The 21,970-nt window shown below is 38.3% G+C and overlaps 1 protein-coding gene across 2 annotated transcripts in view; it reads left to right on the top strand.

The window, feature by feature from the left end:
* The first annotated feature begins 1,318 nt into the window (after positions 1 to 1,318).
* Positions 1,319 to 21,970, top strand: part of DRD3 (dopamine receptor D3) — a 62,600-nt gene continuing 41,948 nt past the window's right edge. The window contains exons 1-3 of one of the 2 annotated variants that reach the window (XM_056109412.1): positions 1,353 to 1,447; positions 1,541 to 1,662; positions 13,267 to 13,570. In XM_056109412.1, the coding sequence (XP_055965387.1) occupies positions 13,301 to 13,570 (270 nt within the window). In that variant the 5' untranslated portion in view covers positions 1,353 to 1,447; positions 1,541 to 1,662; positions 13,267 to 13,300. Of the gene's footprint in view, positions 1,663 to 13,266; positions 13,571 to 21,970 lie in introns of both variants that reach the window. The other variant, XM_056109411.1, reaches the window with a different exon arrangement.

Below are 21,970 nucleotides of genomic sequence, written 5' to 3' on the forward strand. Positions count from 1 at the left end.
GCGTGAAAGCCAAATGCCCTACCCACTGTGCTATCACTCCAGCCCCTGTATGACCTTTAGGTATTATTTTGAGCCTTCTAAGCATCAGTTGACCTGAGACTTAAAAAAATAATTCCTTATTTGTAATGTTGTTTAAAGACTAAAAATGAAAGGCATTAAAATCATTGGTTAATGGTTAATAGTACATGCTCAATAAATAATGTTGGTTGTTCTTTATAAGAGCACTCCGACATTGTTGCAGCTTTCTCAGCCAGCAGAGGTCTCCATTATAATCTAAGACTCGTTTTCATGACAGTGTGCACTGTTGTTGCCAAGTACATTCACAGTTGGCAGAAAAATAATAGTAAAAAGGAAAGTAAAAGAATTGTCACTCTGTCTAAAGAAAAAAACAAATTTTCTTAAAAGCACTGCACTGTCCTCCCATTGTTCATTGATTTGCTCAAAACAAGCACCAGTAACGTCTCCATTGTGAGACTTGTTGTTACTGTTTTTGTCATATCAAATATACCATGGGGAGCTTGCCAGGCTCTGCCGTGCAGACAGGATACTCCCGGTAGCTTGCCGGGCTCTCAGAGATGGAGAGAGGGATCGAACCAGGGTCGGCCTCATGCAAGCCAAATGCCCTACCCCTGTGCTATCGCTCCGCCCCTTTATTTTCTTAAAATAAATCAGTAAAAAGTTAAGATTAAGTGTAAAACTTTTATGAACAGGTGACCATTAAGTTAGGTTCTAGTGTTACTAGTTCTAGTGTTACTTCAGAAACACACTCACTCGTGACAGCACACTGATAATGCCTTTTACTGCATTTCATTCCAGTCAGTTCTAGGCTTGAGTTTTTTTTAAATCAGCTCACATACACCAACTAATAAAATAATTAATTGAAAAAAATTTGTAAACATTGAAGACAATGGGTGCTGCTATTTCAAGTTAATCACTATGCCTTGGTTTTGCTTCCACTAGAATATATTCCCTTTACCTCCTTTCCCCAGACAGACTTACACCTCCAAGTTTAATTATTCTGTCAATTATGTTCTAAATTGTACTAGTTTCAATTAACCACTTGTGTTATCAATTTGTTGATTTGTTCCTTCTCCTAAACCAGTCAGTTTTACACCCACCAAAAGCTAAAACGGCAATCAAAATGAGAAAGGTTAGAGTTATTCAACAGCAATTAAAGAATTAAAGTGAAAAACAGGGGGATAACTAGGATTAAAAGGAGCACCGAGGAGAAAATGCACATGCACTGAATAAGCATAGCACAGAGCAGATAGAAGCAGAGAGGAAAGAGAGCAGTAGAAACACGGATCTTGCATCTGCCTACTCCACCTCTCTTTCAGCACCAAGGACAGAGCCTCTGAAGGGTTGACCCAAGCAACATTCAGTTTAGGGTAGCTCCCAAATCCAGTAGAGAAGACGGATGCATTCCAAAGCAGCTATGAAACATTCAGTAAGGTCTAATAGGGAAGCTGGAAGAGCAGCACACAAGTGATTTCACCTTAGAGAATAAAATGGGTGATTTTCTTTCTGTTCGTTTCCACAGTTTCTGTGTCCTGGGAAAGGCAAAGTTTGCTTTGCTTGGGCATGTCGGCTGTCAGCTTACAGCTGCAGTTTAGCTAAGGAGCTAAACTCTACAGTCTCCTGAAATCAGAAGGAAATTTCAGGGTAAGTAATTTGCTTTTCATTTATAGTTTAATACATGTTGTTTTTTTGAAAGGTGATTTAACCAGTTTGGCATTTTATTGTTTTATAAGAATATGCATTCAAACTCTGTACCCCCTCTTATATAAAACTCTGAAATCCTTAGAAAACTGTTTTCATTTTTGTCTCATTTTTTTAAACAATTTTGCTTTACTACACCCTCTTGGAAAAAATAGAATCTTGTGGGTTCTAGAAGACATATCAAGAAAAAATTGAAAGATGGAAATAAAGAGCTGTTACTATTCCTGAGATTTGTATGGAAGTTGATTATATTGCTCTTAAGGGTTTTACTAATTGTAAGGGTCTGTTATTTAAAATCCCCAATTCAGTGCCCTAGAAATCCAGGACTGAGGGTTTAGAGAAGTATTGTTTTCAATAGTCTATTTTAAGTCAGGCTGTTTCCAAGTCAGAATCCAATTACTCCCATAGAGATATGCAGTACTTGAGATGATAATTGTGTATGTTTTCTTTAATGATGGCATATGATTTTGAGAGTATTGTTGTTTAATTGTGGGACTTTCACTACTTGCTAAATCATATTAGGTCAGTGAAAATTGTTGCAAGTAGGCATGCTCCAATTCATGTATTTAGTTTAATTAGATACTCTCAAAATATATGAAGAAATAATAATGCAGCAGTAGCAAAGTGGTAGTTGGAGTCTAAACTTGTTCTACCTGCCCATTTTCACTTTAGAGGTGAGTGCCTTTGCTCATTGGTACTAAAAGCTCAGTAAGATGTCTGTCCTTAGGTAAAAACAAAGACTTTCTGTTTAAGACTATTGGGGTCTCTTGTAGCTAAAGAGAAGCAGAAAATATTTGAGAAATATTCTTATTCAGACACTTTTTTTTAAGTTGGACATTTTTAAGGGTCAAGAAGGACAAATGTTGGAAGTATACACAAGATAGTTATTATGAAATATGAATTAAAGCAAATATAAAATAAATTTAATTCAACATAAAATTAATTTACAATGCATCAAACTTATCAATTGATGTTTGCTTATTGATTGATCTATTGAATTTTGTTCTATCTCAGAATGTCAGGATGCTCTATCATTAGAGGTTATAGTGCAAAGTGAGGCTGCTCTGCTTTTCTGGGCAGTTTTAATGAGGTAAAAATAAACTATGCTATCTTAGCTGCTGGATCTCAGTACCAACTAGGGTATTTGTCCTTACATCTGCTACCAAATATATAATATATATGTGTACATATACAATAAATAAGCTTATTTTAATGCTCTTTGAATCTTCATTGGAAAAATAAACTAGATGCAATTTGCAAGAACAGAGTGCCATAGAAATGCTAAAGACTATCTCTAATAATAATGACAATGTAACTCCCACAGCTCTTGTGAAGTGTGCACCTGCACTTGAGGTACATGCGTAAGATACACTAAAAGAGTGATGTTTTAAAATCACTCCATATTTCAGATATTTCTGTCTCCCTCACCCCAAAAGTGGAACAGTTAAGAATATAAGTTCTTGGGGTCGGAACAATAGTAAAGTGGGTAGGGTGTTTGCCTTGCAAGCAAATGGCACCAGCTGACCCGGGTTCAATCCCCAGCATCACATAGGATCCCCTGAGAACCACCAAGAGTAATTCCTGAGTAGAGTCAGAAGAAAAGGAATAACCCTTGAGCATCACTTGGTGTGGCCCAAACACAAAACAAAAAGAACATAAGTTCTTAATACAAATATTGGATTAAACCCACATAATTTACTAGCTTATGACTCCAGAAAGATATTTAACTGTTCTGTTACTTATTTTCTTCATCTTCAAATATGCAGATAATAAGAGCACTTCATTACATCATTGTGAGAATTAAATATGATAACGCTAGTGAATACTTAGCTATAACCATTCATTTCTTCAAAATAATTTAGTAAGTCTGCATTAAAGTCCATAACCCAGACTGAAATCTAGAGGTTAGAACACAACAGATAAAAAAAAAAAGTTAGGAACAGTTAAAAAATAAGGACCTAAGATAAAGGCAAAGATTTGGTTATGGTACTAACTTATTATTATAGAACTAACAGTCTATCAATATACTAACTAATATTGGTCCTGGGTAGAAGAAAAACATCTTTACCTGGAAATGGTACCATATCAACTTTTACCTCCAGCATAAACATATGAAATAAGTCATGAGTTTTGGACTTAGGGAACTCAAAGCAAAATTGGACTCATCTCAATTCCTCATATACATGGACAATCTTGATAGAGTTAGTGTACCTCTACTCAGTCATTTTTTATCTACAAAGCAAAATATTAACCCTCAGTTGGCAGTAAATGTTAAAATGAGATAATATTAAGTACTAGTGCCTGGCACACAGTAGTAAACCAGGAATGGGAATAATCACTGTCTTCAAAAGATATCAAAAACTTGGGTGCCCTTGTCGTTACCCTTACTAGGTATGCTGTATTTATTGTCTACTTAGTTTAAGATCCTTAAAGTCATAAAACAATTAAAACCCTCTAATGCTTACTAGGTATCTTCCTAATAAACTCAATGGGATCCTGTAATGGAACCAGTTCTAAGGAAGTTCCCTACAAATGTTCCACACAAACCAGCTCAGCACTGAAGAGACTGACAATCACCAGAGCTGGACAAATGTCATAGTTGCAGGGAACTGAACCACTCTTTTCCCCTGTTTTCAAAACTGCAGTATGCACTCACTGCAAGAAATGCTAGAATAAACCACAAAAACCAATTTAACCCTTTGTTAACTCTGAATAAATTCAAAGGCACATTTAAATTTGTCAGTAGGGTTCAATGTAATGAATTAGGCCAATAGTCATCTACTTCTACTTTCAGCACTTTCTCACCTTCAACTCAATCTTAATCAGCAACACCCTTTGCTGAGGTCACCAATAATCTCCTAATTTCCCAAACCTTAAAATACTCTCAATTGAAGTCTAATTGAGCCCTTTACCATCCCTCTAAAAGTGAAAAACGATAATAATATGAATGTCTAGCAATATTTTTTATTATTGTGAAGTGAGCAGAGTGGAGTGCATTTGGCACAAGTTGGTAGATGTCAAGAATATCAGTAAACATTCTAGAATGTACAAGAGAACCTCCACAACAAATAATTATCTAATTGAAATTGCCAACAATGCCAAGTTTTTACATACATTATTTTATTTTAACTTCACAATAACCTTATAGAGTATCATGTGTGATTTATCTTTATATTGTTGATAATGAAATAAAGGTATAATTATAGTTACTTAGAGGAACTATTTTTATTTGAGGGCAGTGCTCAGGGCTTACTCTTTGCTCTGTACTCAGGGATCACTCCTGGTGGTGCTCAGGGAACCATATGGGATGCAGAGGCTCAAATCCATGACAGCTGCATGTAAAGCAAGCATCCTACAGGACCACTTTACTCTTTCTTCAGTCTTGGGGAGAATTTATTAAATTTATGCATTTTCTAGGCTGTTTCTTCTTCCTGAGACCAGTTTGCTCTGTTAGCATTTTTGTCAGAGGAAGGCAAAAAAGGAGAAAGCCTAATCCACCTCTGTTATATAAGCATTATTGTTTGAAAAGGAAGAGGAAAAGAAGAAAGATCTAAGAAAGGAAGACTTTGAAACAATTAACTGAGCCGTAGGGAGTAATCAAGCCTCTCTCATTTTTGCTATCATCTGTCACACCCACAACTCATCACAAACTGCCTAGACAATCACGTCTTACTGTCACCTGCTGTTAAGGAGTCCTATACCAGAGACAGTACTATGGGGGGGAAAATTGCCACATCATAAACTCGTGCAATTTGTGAGATCAATTTCAGGTTCAGAACTGATTTTCACAGTTGAGGATGTCCGTTAGTATAATTAGCTATTGATACCAGATCGTTGTTCCAAAAAATTGTCTGAACTCAACAAAAGTTCTGTAAATCTTGAAGATAGTAAGAATTAGCCCAAGATTTTATGTTTTCCTCTTACTTCCCAGGTAAGACACAATTAAGACTTCATTATATAACTGCCCAGCCCAGGAAAGAGTGGCTGGCCACAGCTCTTAAGGTGCAGTACAAAAGGCCAGGTGCACTGGGTCTGAGCTTGCCTCAAAGGAGTAGATATCTTTGAACAGTCATAAAACACTGGATATTTCTAAAGATCTTGGTGGCAGCAGTAATATTTCCAGTGATAGTGGCTGCTCTTCTCCACTAATGGAGAGTGAGAAAATTATAAATATTACTTAAAAGTATTGTTTTAGAAGGCATTGAGTGCAAGCATTGTGCCAAGATAAATATTTTTTTATTTAAAAACATTTATTTATCTATTTTACAAAGCTGTTCATGATTGCAGTTTAGTCACACAATGTTCCAATACACATCCCTCCACCAGTTAAATTCCCAGCACCAGTGTCTCCAGTTTCCCTCCACCCCTCCAAGTCCCACCCCTACCCCACCTATTTCTATGGCAGGTACTTCTCTCTCTCTCTCTCTCTCTCTCTCTCTCTCTCTCTCCCTCCCTCCCTCCCTCCCTCCCTCTCTTTCTTTCTTTCTCTCATTCTAGGCATTATGGTTTGCAATAAAGATGCTGAAAGATTACCATGCGTATCCTTTTATCTACTTTGAACATTCACTTTCTGTCCAGAGTGATCATTTACAACTAATGTTGTCATAATGGACTCTCCTCTAAAAGAACAAAAATTTTCACACTTCTCTGAATTCATTTCAGATTGGTCACCCCTTACAATAATCTGTTCACTTAAACATTTCCACTTTTCCAGGTTGGAACACTTCAAAATGAGTTACAAAATCTCGCCCACAGTTAGGCCAATCTCCAATCTGAAAGAGAGTGACAGACACAAGGAATTAGAGCAAATCCTAGCCACTAAGTCAGTCTCTGTTTTTGCTGGGGCCTGAAACAAGAGGCCCACCACAAGCTCCACATATATTTCTTTAAAAACAAATTTCAAAGGAGTTCATTTTGTGTTAAGAACAACACATACCTGAAAAAATATTCATTCCAGTTTTCTAAAGTCTCTTCTGTTAACTGTTCATTTATTTGTTTATCTATGAGCACTGTAGAGGATCAAACCTAGGGACTGACACAGGTGAGACGCGCACTCCGCCACTGAGCCACATCCATGGTGTTCTTATTTTTTTTTAGGTACATCAAAGAGCACCCACCACGGTCTAGTACATTGCCCACACACATCCCTTTGGTTAGCTCAGTTCTTTTGTTAATGTCCACTAATTTATTTTTATTTTGTACATTCATCTGTTTCATCTCCTTATATTGCACAATTTGGTGACATCATCTAATATTTTCCTTTCTTCTTTAGACTTATCTTTCACATACTACCTTTGAGTTTCTTTCACTTTTCTATGAATGGAAAAATTGTTCATCTTTTTTATAGTTGAATAATATTCCATTGTGAATATATACACCAAATTTTGCTCATCTTGAAACAGCGGGAATTTAGACTGTTTTCATAACTATAGTTAAAAATACTGCAATGGACATTGTGGTAAAGGCTCATTTACAGATATAAATCATTTGTTATCATAAAATCAATACCCAAAAATCCATGGCATTCCTATACGCAAATAGTGAAAGAGAAGCAAGTGACATCAAGAAAACAATCCCATTCACAATTGTGCCCCAGAAAATCAAGTATCTAGGAATCAGCTTAACTAAGGAAGTAAAGGACCTGTACAAGGAAAACTACAAAACGCTACTTCAGGAAATAAAAGAGGACACGAGGAAATGGAAAAATATCCCCTGTTCATGGATGGGGAGAATCAACATCATCAAAATGGCAATACTTCCCAAAGCACTATACAAATTCAATGCAATCCCTATAAGGATACCCATGACATTCTTCAAAGAAATGGAGCAAACACTCCTGAAATTTATATGGAACAATAAGCCCCCACGAATAGCTAAAGCAATTCTTGGGAAAAAGAAAATGGGAGGAATCAACCTCCCTAACTTCAAACTCTACTACAAGGCAGTAATAATTAAAACAGCATGGTACTGGAACAAAAGCAGAGCTGCAGACCAATGGAACAGAGTTGAATATACTGACATTTCCTCCCAAACATATAATCATCTAATTTTTGATAAGGGGGCAAGAAAAGTGAAATGGAGCAGGGAAAGCCTCTTCAACAAACTGTGCTGGCAAAATTGGACGGCTACATGCAAAAAAGTGGGCTCAGATCTCTGCCTAACACCATGCACAAAAGTAAGATCAAAATGGATTTATGACCTCAACATCAGACCAGAATCCATAATGTTTATTGAAGACAAAGTCGGCAAAACTCTCCATGATATTGAAGCTAATGGTATCTTCAAAGATGTCACGCCACTGGCTGAGCAAGTGAAAACAGAGATAGACAAATGGGACTATCTTAAACTAAGAAGCTTCTGCACCTCCAAAGAAACAGTGACCAAAATACAAAGACAGCCTACAGAATGGGAAAGGATATTCACCAAGTACACATCCGACAAGGGGTTGATATCAAGGATATACAAGGTACTGGTTAAACTCCACAAGAAGAAATCACCCAACCCCATCAAAAAATGGGGTGAGGAAATGAACAGAAACTTTCGCAAAGAAGAAATTCGAATGGCAAAAAGGCACATGAGAAAATGCTCTACATCACTAATCATCAGAGAGATGCAGATCAAAACCACAATGAGATATCATTTCACACCACAGAGACTGGCCCACATCCACAAGAACAAAAGCAACCGGTGCTGGCGCGGATGTGGCGAGAAAGGGACCCTCCTTCACTGCTGGTGGGAATGTCGGCTGGTCCAACCCTTTTGGAAAACAGTATGGACGACTCTCAAAAAATTAGAATTTGATCTGCCATTTGACCCAGCTATAGCACTCCTGGGAATATATCCCAGAGAGGCAAAAAGGTATAGTCAAAGTGACATCTGCAATTGTTTGTTCATTGCAGCACTCTTTACAATAGCCAGAATCTGGAAAAAACCTGAGTGCCCAAGAACAGATGACTGGTTAAAGAAACTTTGGTACATTTACACAATGGAGTACTATGTAGCTGTTAGAAAAGATGAAGTTATGAAATTTACATACAAGTGGTACTACATGGAAAGTATCATGTTAAGCGAAATGAGTCAGAAAGAGCGGGATAGACACAGAAAGATTGCATTCATCTGGGGAACATAAAGCAACAAAAAGTGAGAGTGACACACAGGAATGGCTGAGATTAGTACCAGGAATTTTGCCCCATGAATGGAAGGCCAGCCACAGGCTCTAGGTGAAAAGGAAGCTCAGATAGAGAAGAGATTACCAAATGAAGGGTGTTGTGAGGGCCCTCCCAGGGTGGGAGAAGCATGCTAAAAGTAGTCGATAGACCAAACATGATTGCCACTCAAAGCCTCTCTTGCAAAACACAGTACCCAAAAGAAGAGAGAGAGAACAAGGGGGAATACCCTGCCACAGAGGCAGGATGGGACGGGGGGGGGGGGGATGAGGGGGGGGGATGCTGGGACCCATGGGGATGGATGACGGGCACTGGTGGAGGTATGGGGACTTGATCATTGTATAACTGAAACCCAAGCACAAAATTTGTAAGCCTATAACTGTACCTCATGGTTTTTCACTAATAAAAAAAAAAATAAATAAATAAATCCTTTGTTATCATGGTCTTGCATGGTTTGTTCATATGGGGGTTTTTTGCTTATTTGTTTGTATGTATTTTTGTGATGCCAGAGCTTTAGTCCAAAGCTTCACACAGGCAAGGACTAAATTCAACTTCTACACTATATCCCACGAACTTATTATGACTTTGGTTTGCATTTCCCTAATAATAAGTGATCATGAGAATTTTTTTTTATGTCTATTGGCCAATTGAATGTTCTCTTTGAAAAAAAAGTCTTATCAGATGTTCTGCCTATTTTTCAATTGTGTTATTTTTCATTGTTAAGTTCCATAAACTCTGTATAATATCTTGGATATTAATCCTATAGTATTAATGATGCACAAATATATTCACCTATTCAGGTTTTTCTGTTCTACTGTTATTTTATTTCACTACTCATAAACTTCAATTTGGTGTGTCCCGGTTACATACATTTTATTCATTGACATTGGGGTTGAGTTCCCAATGCCCTCTCTATCACTAATAGTATTAAATGAAACATATTTCAATGTTTTCTTCTATTGTATTTTTTTATTTTTTATTTATTGAACCACTGTGAGAACAGTTACAAAGCTTTCCAGTTTAAGTCTCGGTCATACAATGATCAAACACCCATCCCTTCACCAGTGCACATTTTCCACCCAATATAACCCCCATCTCACCCCTCCCCCTGTCTGTGCGGCAGATGATTTCCACTTTACTCTCTCTTCACTTTTATCACATTCAATATTACAACAAAAGACCCACCATTATTATTTGGAATTTTCCCCAACAATCAGACCTGCCAAAAAAGCATCATTAGATAATTTGTTTTCTATTGCTGATTATGAAGAGCATATGATGTGTGGCGATAGCAGCCGCACAATTTTGGATTTCTGATATTTTAGTAATAAGTATGGAGAGATTTATGCCAAAAGCCACTGGGTTCCGAGATTGGTTTGTGTGCCTCAGGGATCATGGCCATTCAGGAGCTGGAGGAGCCATTCATGGGCTGCAACTTGGGGCCTCGTCAGGGCAGAGAAAAAAGTTCTATTGTATTTTACGGATTTCTTATATTGAGGTCTTATATTCAGGTTTTAAATCAATTTGAATTTATACTTTATGGATGAAGTTATAGACAGCTCTGGTTTCTCTCTTTTACATATGACTATGTACTTTTCCCAATGCTGTTGAAGAAATTTTCCTATTCCCTTTATATGGTCTTGGTTTCTAAATTATATCCCCAAATTCTGCATTTTTCTTCTTTTTTTTTTCTCAAAATTGCCTTTGCTATTCAGGGGTTTCTGTTGTTCCATAAAATGTTTAATATTTGATATATTTTCTTTTAAAATATCATGAATTTTGATAAGTCTTCAAATAAATATGCATATTTCCTTTGTAAGATACATATTTGACTCTATTAATTCTCTCTAATCATGAACATGGACAATATTTTTCATTCCTTTGTATCTTTTTCTTATATTTTATTTGTCTTACAGTTTTTATTACATATGTATTTTACCTTCCTTGTTAAACTTATTCCTAGGTATTTAATACTTTTTGATGTGATGATAAATGGGACTGTTTTATGAATTTCTTTTCCTTTTCACTCATTTTCACAAAGAGTGAAACATACATTCGCATATTTCATTTTGTACCCCGTCACTTATTCCTTGTTTCTAATGTTTTTTAAGTGAAAACTTTAGAGATATATGTCCCTAAATATATCCCTAAACCCTAGGGATATTAATATCTATATATAGATGTACATGTATATATCTATATATACATATATAATCACATCATCTGTGAATAATCATACTTATTTTCAAATCTGAATTTCTTATTTCTTATCATAGTCTAAGTACTCTGAAAATCCAAATATTTTGCAATTGTTACAAATAACTGACTAAATAAAATGTTTAATCCTGCTGAGTTCATAACAACCTGGAAGTCCATGTTTGACCTTAAGTGTTCCTCAGAAAACACTTAAGTGATGGGTTCCATTCTTTCCCTCTTACAGACAGGAAAACCAAAGCTCAGAAGAAAGAAGTAATTCTGAGACTCCAAAATTAGGACATGGAAAGTAGCTGGAATTCTAATCCTGAAACTGCTCCCTTTCTCACCCAGAGCCCAAGCATAAATCATTAAGAGAACCACGCCTGGACTCTGTGTGGACCAGGAATCATTCCAGGATTAGAATCCCCGTTGTTGCTTTTCCTAACTCTGGGCCCTAAGACATGTCCTTCCTGCCTAACACAACTCCCCTACTTGGCTCTAGTGGCACTGTCCTCCCTAATGTCTTCTCAACCTGCCAATCTGCCTGTCTTTGTACCTTATTCTTTCTGCTATAAACACCTTCTTCCTTAGGTTTCTCTATTGATTTATGTTCTCTAAGTCTTCTATTTATTTATTCATTCATTTATCTTGTTATTTCTGGGAATCAAACCCAGGATCTTACACCTGGGAGGCCAGTGGCTCAAACACTGAACCAATCCTGGACCCAGTGTCCTTCCCTGCTTAACACAGTTGTCATCTTCTTCATGAGGACTACCTGATTCCTTTAACTAGAAGTTACACATAGGAGGCCAGTCATGCATCTCAGCCCCTACCCCATCACCAATGTTAACTTCCTTCCAACAATGTCCCATTTTCCTCCCACCACCTCCCAACCTGTCTCCTTGACAGGTATATATGTGTGGTTAGTTTGTTTGTTTGCTTGTTTGCTTGTTTGCTTTGCATCACCCACCCAGGATGCTCAGGGATTATTCTTGGATCTGCACTCATAAATTACTCCTGGCAGTGCTCAGCAGACCATGTGGGAATCTGGGGCTCAATCCTGGGTCCACTTCATACAAGGCAAATTCCCTATCTACCATTGTTCCATAGCGTACTGTTGCTCCAACCCCTGCCAGGTACAGTTTAATTGTTTCATTGTTGTAATTTAGACCCATGTTTAGTTGTATTGTACCACAACTCTACACTGCCATTGCATCCAAGAGGTCTTGTATCCAAGACCCCTGCCCCATTTCATTAATGTGTTCTTCCGGCCTCAGTTTCTTACCTTCCCTATCTTTCTCAGGTTCTATGACCTAGGGATCGGGGTAATCTAGGTATCTCTCCTCTGATATCTTGCATTCCTTTGCCCTGTTATTCTATGTACCACAGAGTAGTGAGATCATCTAGTATTTGTCTTCTTTCTCTGGCTTACTTCAGTTAACAGAATATTCCCCAGGTCCATCCAAGTCGCAGGGAATTGCAGGAATTCATCCTTTCTTACAGCTGCATATGTATATACCACACCTTTATTATTCACTCATCTGTTGTTGGACACCTTGATCAATTGTATATCCTAGCTATTGTCCTAAATGATACAATGAATATTGTTGTGTACATGCCCTTTTAAATCAAGTTTTGTGTCCTGAATATAGATACAAAGAAGTGAAATTTCTGGCTCATATGACATCTCTATTCTTTCTCTCCTGAGATGCCTCTATACTATTTTCCATAAGCGTTGAACCAAAAAACATTTTTATCAGCAGAGGATGAGTTCCTTTGTCACCACATCCCCACCAACATACACAGACTAGCAGCTTCTTAAAGGCAGAGTTGGGTTTTTTTTTGCTTTTTGGGTCACACCTGGGGATGTACAGGGGTTACTCCTGGCTCCGCACTCAAGAATTACCCCTGGCGGTGCTCAGGGGACCGTATGGGATGCTGGGAATCAAACCCGGGTTGGCTGCGTGCAAGACAAACACCCTCTCCGCTGTACTATTGCTCCAGCCCCAAAAGCAGAGATTTTATTCCTTTTGTTCGTTACTGTAATTTTCCATGTTTGGAACCAAGTCTTGTATGTAGGAAGTGCTCAATAAGTATTTGCTAAGGCCACAAATCAAAATATATACCCAAGCATCTAAGTTACAAAAGTCTGAATTTTCTGCCGCTATTTTATGTCTCCTCCCAGGAAACACCTTGGGATCACTCCTTCCCCCTGGACTATGGCACCTCTGAGCCAGCTGAGTGGCCACATCAACTTCACCTGTGAGGCAGAGAACGCCACGACTCCCAGCTGTGCCCGCCCACACTCCTACTATGCCCTCTCCTACTGCGCGCTCATCCTTGCCATCGTCTTTGGCAATGGACTAGTGTGTGTCGCCGTGCTGAGGGAGAGGGCTCTGCAGACCACCACCAACTACCTGGTGGTGAGTCTAGCTGTGGCAGATCTACTCGTGGCAACTTTGGTGATGCCCTGGGTGGTGTACCTGGAGGTGAGTGGACCCCAGAAATGGGCTACCCGCACAGCCATGCTGGTCTTTGTCTTCCCTCACCCCCTGGCTTTTGAAATGCTCCCAACCAGGTTCCAGGAACTATGAAAGAAAGATCAGCCATCATTATCTCATTCATAAGGAAATGGAAGCTCTGGAGGGCAGTCACCTTCCGGTATCTTAGGCTCACATGGGAATGAGAGAACTGGAACTGATTCTGTTTCCATGTTTCTGGCATCCAAATGGTTAGACTTGAGTGGTTGGACTCATCCTAAAAATGCACCACCAGGTTTGCTCTTTGTACCAGTAATATAGAAAATACTTTGGGATTTGGAAGGAGCAATCCAATTGGCATCTTCCTCAGTGTTCTAAGGTACATGGGATGAGGTTGTGCAGGAGGAATGAGAACTAAGAAGGGAAGAGAAGAAGAAATTGTAAAAAAAAAAAAAAAAAAAGCAAAAATCCTTTTTAAATAGTGAGAAGAAAAGCAAGTAAGAATAGTCTGCAAATACACATGACTTCTTTGATGATCAACTGCCCTTGAACTCAGCTCTTTCCTCCTGGGTACCACCTCCCCACAGACTGCTACCAAAGAAATAGAGCAAAACATTTATATTTCTGATGCTTCCATTAGTAGTACAGATGTTTCACCAGTCAGATAATGCAGCGGACCCTGGAGAGTTCTCCTGGAGAGAAACATTTCTTAAATTCAAAAGCATTTTCATTTAAAGAGTCAGGAGGTGATGGAGACAAAATATGCATTTACTAACAAGGAAATTGAGGTGCCTACGCATGTTCAAGAAGCAGATATTCTTCACAGGAAAATATGCAATTACTAAAGAGCTTTTCTTTAAAAAAACACCTTAATATACTATTAATATTTTTCCTCAGCACTCTGCATTATTATAAAGAGGCATCCAATGAATGATCAGTGTAATGCTATGATTAAGAGAAATTAAAATTCATCAAATTAATATCCCAGTTAATATTAATAGTGAAGGTGACAGTTAATTAAGTATGACATATCACAGGAGAGTGAAAACCTCAAACATTCACTGCCTAGGCTTGTTCCCATATTTTAAAGAAATTACTGGAAATTAAAATTAGACTCCTGATCTCAACAGAGAGACATAAAGAAAATAAATCAAGAAAACAGAGGACAAAAGGACTATATGAAAAACAGATGGGCTGATTGGGATAGACTTAAAAGTTAAGGGAATAGAGGAAAAAATAAGTATTTTTTTATTCTTAGAATAATACTGATGACAGAGGTTCTTGCAATTATCTTCAGTTTTGCCACTCTAATTAGGCTGAGACATTCTTGAAACCAGAGGCTTTATCATTATTCTTATTTTCTCATAGTCCAAAGGCACTACCTGGCACATACTATGTGCTAAATAAATATTTGACATATGAATGATTAAATGAATCTGTTCTGCAATGTATGTATTAGATGAGCAATTCCTGTTATGCCATCTGTTATCCATCCCTATACATTAGAAGGATTCTTATGCTTTCAGAGAATGAACATCAGAATAAATGCAGAAAGAGTACATTCAATCAAATAAGCATTTTGATTCCCTCCCAAATATGCTTGTCCGTTGGTGTCTATATCAAAGTCACTTAGGGAAATTTTTAGCTCTTCATTTTTGTTTGTTGCCGGGAGTCTCAGAAGACGACTTACACTTGGCATCTTCTAGGCACATATAATATGGAAGATGCCTCTGCTGTGTAGATAGCTGAGCATGTAAGTACAATTGAGGCTATAGAAAGGTGGCATAAAATTTTTCCATTCTCTGTGATTTGGCTTATGGGGTTCCCCCATGAGAAGAACACTGGTGGAATTCTTATTTTTTCCTCATAAAAGCCAATGTGTGAGGCCAGAAAGATAGTACAGTGGGTAGGGCACCGGCCTTACACAAGCCTAAGCGAGTTCAGTCCTCAGCATCCCATGTGGTCACCTGAGCACCTCTAGGTATGATTTCTGGCTCCATAGCCAGGAGTAACCTCTGAGCATCTCCATGTGTGGCCCTCAAAACCAACCAACCACCAGCAACAACAACAACAAAAAAACAATATGCCCTTCTCCAACAGTGTTTTTCGTGTGGATGCTTAGTAATCAAGAGCATGGTGAAATAAATCTCTGGGCATGTAAAGGAAATTTGGGTAACAGTGACATCTCTCATTATAAAGTGAATTTTAGAGCCTCTTTTTGGTCCAACCTTTTGTAATTGATAATCTCTGTATCATTTTCTCCAACAATCCATTAAGGATGTATCTCAATAAAAGATAGAATATGACTTAAATATTATTAACAGACAACAAGTTAGCATATTAGAAGGTCCTAGTCCAAAGCTAATAATACTTCTATTACTCTTAAATATCTGAATGATTTTTGTGAACTTCAATGAATTAGCAGGTGGGCTACTTAAAGAGGAAAAAACACTTTGAGCTTTTAAACACTGTTTTAGACAACGTAAAAGGGTCATTTACACTAAATTGCCCTACCAAGGACACATTTTGAGGAGTTGATCTAGAAATTGTATTATTATATGTAAGCACTCCCCTAAAATAGAAAATATGTTATGTTGACTACCAGAACAGCATAAGTTTTAGAGCCCCCACTAAAATGAAGCAGATATGAGAAGAACACTGTGATGGAGGCTAACTCAGTCATTTCCTGGACATCGATTTTAATTCATTCATCATATTGGAAGGAAGTTTTTCCCCAAAACTTTCTTTGAGAGAAAATTAGTTAATATTGCTTCATCAACCAACTTACTCATATACTAGTAAATATGAATTAAAGGTGTTCTACCTGTAAATATTGGAAAGTTTTACTAATAGTGGCCTAAATAAATAGAAATTATTTTTCTCACAACCAGATTTCTGGAAGAAGACAGACATTGGTGTTGATTCTGCTGCCCCACGATGTCATGAAGGATCTTATTCTTCCATTCTTCCTCTTCACCATCTTTGATAAGCTGTCTTACTTCGTGCTGCTCAAAAGATGGGTGTCATAGTCCCCAGTGTACAAATTTATTCCAAAGATAAGATGAGGTTGGAAAACAGCATACACAAATCTAAATTCAATCCCAGGGAAGCCACAATTTACCAAGTATCACCCGGATTGGCATCCTAGTCCCTGAGCACTTCTTGCAAGTGCCTTCCCTCTCACACAAAATGAATGAAGAAAGAAAAACAGGGGGAAATGTAGTTTTTCTGGTGTTAAATCATCTCCCTTTGAACCTTCACTTAAGTCTAACTACCTAAAAGTGGATCACAAGGCCATGTTTAGGATATATAAGAAAATGCTGGTTTTGTTAAATGAGATGTGTTAGGTAAAGCGTTGCTGAGAGCATATTTCTGTTGGAAATTATTGAGATGCTGTCATTCTCACACAGGGTTGAGGTCTGAGTAAACTAACAAATGGAATTAAGTTAATTCAGCAGAGGTGACAGCTATAGTTCAAAGCCTCGTAAGATTAATGTGGGGTTCAACTCAACATCTAAGAGAAAATGCTGTGACAAATAAAAAGTTTAATCTAGAAATATTTCAGTTAATGCACATTTAGTTGTAAGTAGTGAAAACTTGACTCCAAGTATTTATTACTTAAACAATAAGCAGAATGCATAGACACTCACGCCAGAAAGCTTGGTTCTTGAACGCACATTTGAATGGGGCTTCCGCACCATCTCTATAAAATTCTTTCAGCTTTGTCTTCTTCTTATACTTCCCTTATTACAAGCAGGGGACATCACATGCACAGGCATACTATTCTCAGCAAGGAATAAAATCAGTGCCCCAGAATTTTTAGTAGAAATGTCAAGATGAACTTTAATTGAACTGACTTATGGTAAAGAATTTTCTCCAGAACACATACTGTATTCAAGAGTTACTTAAGCATATGTTATTCTTGGACCTCTCAAGTTGCCCATGGAATCCAAGGACAATTGCAAAGAAGCAAGAAGAGAGTGGGCTAGCACACACCATGGTGACTTTTATCGGTACCATCTCTCCATTAAGCACCTAAGGGACCTGGGCGCACAGTCAGTACATAAAGGGGGGAAGATCTGAGCTATCACTAATAACCTTCCATTTTCCCTGTCCTTATGCCTAGCCAACAAGGTCACATGATTCAAATGCAGGTTATTATCACAGAGGAGCTCAGTTCTGACTGTCTCCTCAATTTAGTTTGCAGCATTTTCCAGAAAACTCTTTTCTGTGCCATAGCAAATAAAACTATCTCGGGTAGTGGCTCAAGTTTTTTATTTCTTGCTTTCAAAGCTATAGACTGGAGCTCCCTCTCCAAACACAAATATCCCACTCTGTTCCACTTGGTTAAGCAGCTCCTGTGACGATTGGTGCACTTGTAGTAGGGTCAAAAAGCAGCATAAGCATCCAAGTGGGGCTGGGGTGGAGCACTCAGAATACTAAATGCAGAATCCAAAGTGTGGACAGGAGAAACAAGGTTAAGTCATGCCAACAAGTAAAAACTACCAGGTTCGGGTCAGACAGGAATAAAATCTGAATTCCAGGGAGAATAATCAGGTCAGCGAGTGAAGACAAGAAAGAACCGCACTGTTTGAGTGGATGAGGAGCCTTCAAGTCTTGTAAGGAAATTATTTTTAAAAAAGAAGAAAGATTAGGAGACTTATTATTGCTCCAAAGACCCCAAGGCTAGGATTGTGATTCAGTAGAAGTGTACCTCTCTTTCTTGTAGGAAGCCCTGGGTTTGATCCTTAGCACCATAAAATTAAAAAACAGCCAGATCGTAGCAATTTAAGACCTCCCCATTGTAGTACTGTAGCACTGTCCTCCCATTGTTCATCCATTTCCTCAAGTGGGCACCAGTAACATCTCCATTGTGAGACTTGTTGTTATTGTTTTTGACCTCCCCACTGGAAAACAAAAACAGGAGATTCTTACATTCTCTTCACTAAACTCTGGACTTTTTTCTGCTTTGTTTTGTTTTTAACTGGGAGTCATACCCTGAGATGCTCAGGAAATGCTTCTGGCTCAGTGCTTTGGGGCCACTCCTCATTCTTGGGGACCCATTCGGCACTCAGGATCGAACCCAGTCTTCCAACACAAACTCTGAATTTTTATCGGATATATCACTAAAGCCAGAAGGACATGGGGATTATTTCTGCCATTGTTTCTAAAGCATGATCCAATCACAAGAAATATCTCGCCACATCTTCATGGAAGAGCTTCTCTGGGGATGGCCCCAGAGTTTATATTTTAAACAGACTCTTCCATCATTCTTATCAGTCTTGTGAACTAAGCCTTCTTATGGGGAGCAGTTTTGAAAAACACATACACTGTTGAATCCACCACCATTCTATCAAATCAGAATTTCCAGACCGCTGAAAGTCCCTGTTGTGAGTCTAAGCAAGGCCTGAACCCCAGAACACTCCCACTGTGTGAGCAGGGTGGCAAGTTGACCTTCTGCTACAGATTGACATTTAGGAATTACTCACTGATCTGTTACACACCCATTTCACAGATGAGGAAACTCGGGGTTGGGGGTAGGAAAAAAGAAAAATCCTTATTGGTATATGATATTGTGCATTGCAATCCCCTCTTCAAAATAAAAGATGTTTTCAACTGTGGCGAACAAAATTAGAATGATTCGAATAGTAATTTCTTCTTTGCTCCTTGGCTATCTCACAGAAATGACTAAAAATCTTTGCTCAGAGCCAGATATCCTAATCTGGGGAGGCTACCAGCTTGGATGGACATAAAGTTACTTCTTTATTTTCCTTAAGCTGAAACTTAGTCTCTCCCTCGATTATAAAAATAATCCACAGCAGAAATCCTTGGTGGCAACCATGAAAATTACAGATACTTGTTTTTTCCAAAGAGCATTATAGTTATTGAAGACATGTTGAAATACCATTTACACTTATCAGTACATTGAAATAATGGGCATTTTGGAAATGTCACTGGGTCTTAATATTTAGTGCATTAGTAAATAAACACCTATATTGAAAAATACTTTTGGTAACTGTCTTTCAACATAAATGTTATCCCTTCTAATGTAATTATATTTTAGCATATGCTCATAAAAACAATTCTCTGCAATGGAGAGATAATACAGGGGTGAAATCTCTTGCCTTACACGAAGCCAATGCCAGTTTGATCCCCAATACCATGCATGGTCCCCTGATATTGTCAGGAGTGACTGCTGAGCACAGAATCAAAAGGAATCCCCAACCACTGCTGGGTATGACCCTTCAAATTCCAAGATAAACTAATTTAATACATAAAAAAAAAAACTTCTCTGATAAGACCACGAAGTCAAGGGAATCCATGGAACAAAGAATACTAAGGGGTCCTGCTTTAGGGACAACAATTTCTAAATAGTTGTACTCTTTCTTTTTCCAAATCTTCATGCAGTAAGATTTGCTGGAATAACTTATTATTCTGAGTGGAGCCTAAAAAATCACTTCATTTAACAGGAGCCTCAGGTGATTTGGGAAATGCTGCTTATAATCAGTAAATTTGGGGATGCTGCCTTAGGCTGTGTCTGTTGAAAATCAATAACCAACTTTAGTACCTGAAGACACTTTTGCTCACTCCCACCTTCTGTATTGCCAAAGGGGATTAGTTAGTTATATTCATTAGCAAGTGAGAGTAACACCACCTGGCTGTTATGTAATTCTGAAGTGACTTATTCACTAGAAAAGTAGAAGCATGTCTCTAAAGAACGTTAAATCAACAGGAATTTTATTTTTGCTCTTTTTTTCTGCTATAATTTCAAAAATCACTTTATCTTTCACATTATTCCAACACTTTGTACTTAACTCATTGTCAGCACTTACCACATTGTGTCATATTTTGGCTTTCGTTTCGATTTGTGTTTGTTTGTTTGTTTGTGGGGGTTATTAGGGTCACACTCAGCAGTAATCTGTGCTCAGGAATGACCACTGCTGGTGCTCAGGGAATTAAATGCCATGCCTGGGATAGAACCAGGGTCAGCATTATGCAAGGCAAGCACCTTATCTCTGTACTGTCATTGTGATATTCTTAGTATATATCTCCTGACCCCACAACTCCTCCATTCTCCCCCTACTCTCCCTAACATTCACAGACTATATTCTGAGGCCCCAGGAAGAGAAGCATATTTAATTCATTTTAGTACACCCAGTCAAGAAAAGTATGAGGCATATTATAGGCACTCAATAAATATTAAATATCTTGATGGATGGATATATACAAACCATCTCATCTTCATCTTATGACATTAGAATGGAGATAATTGTATACTTCTCAAGGCAATTTTTTTGTATACCTCTCAAGGTATTTGAGAGGCAAAATAGAGTATCAGAATAATGATTTTTATTTACTATGTATCATAAGCAAATTACTCAATCCTTCTAAGACTATATTTCCTATAATTTAGGATTAATAGTTATCTCATTGGGTGGCTATGAGGTAATGAGAGAAGTAAATGAGAGAACTTACCATGTGCTTGGCCCTTTGATGTTCTTTATTGATTGCTTACTGTTGTTTGGTGTGAAGGACTCCCCAGTAAAAAAAAAACAACATAACCCATTACATAGCCCATCAATTAAAGAGTCATTTTAACAAGTCAGCTCCAGGGAAGGGTAAGTGGTCGTGGCACCTTAGTGAGTTTTCCTTTAATCAGCTCAACGGATTGTTTTCATCTTGACACTTTGCTGAGATTAAAAGAGAAAACGGGAATTTGCTTTGCTGTTATTTTTAATAAAAAGCTGTGCTGGGAGGTCTGGGGCACTCCCAGTGATGCTTGGCCTGTCATGGAGGAAATGATTCTTCAATGATCAGGCACAATGGTACTAGGGTAGGGTGTGGTGGGTAGCAGGGCCATGCTGAAGAGATCAGACCAACAGTGCTCTGCTAGATATGGACCCGGGGCCTCACATATACTAGTCACGTGCTCTTCTACTTAAACTGTCTCTCCAGCTCTTGTATCTTTCCATTGGGGCCACTCAGATCAGTGCTTGGATCCAGGACTGCAGGGGAAGAGAGTGCCACCAGGGCCACATGGGGCAATGCCGATATTCAGGGGCCACCAGCATCTCATCTGGCAGTGTTCAGGAAGATCACACGGTACTGCTGGGGATCAAACCCAGGGCCTCGAACATGCTACATAGATGTTCCACTACTCAAATCATATCCCAGCCTCTTGAATGAGAATTTTGATGGCAGAATCAGATAAGAAAAGAGATCCGAAAGAACAGGTTGTCATGATAGCTCTGCAGAGGTAGAAGATAACTTGAGGGTTTTGGCTTCTAGGAGCTAAAAAATCCATGTACCCCAAAAACCTGCCAGGGGTATATTCTCATGAGGCCCCAAAGTCAGCAGTGACTACTACATTATTTGAGCTTTTTTTTTTTAACCATGGAACTAAGGCAA

Source organism: Sorex fumeus, unplaced genomic scaffold, assembly GCF_029834395.1.
Source record: "Sorex fumeus unplaced genomic scaffold, SorFum_2.1 ptg000265l, whole genome shotgun sequence".
Lineage (NCBI taxonomy): Eukaryota > Metazoa > Chordata > Mammalia > Eulipotyphla > Soricidae > Sorex > Sorex fumeus.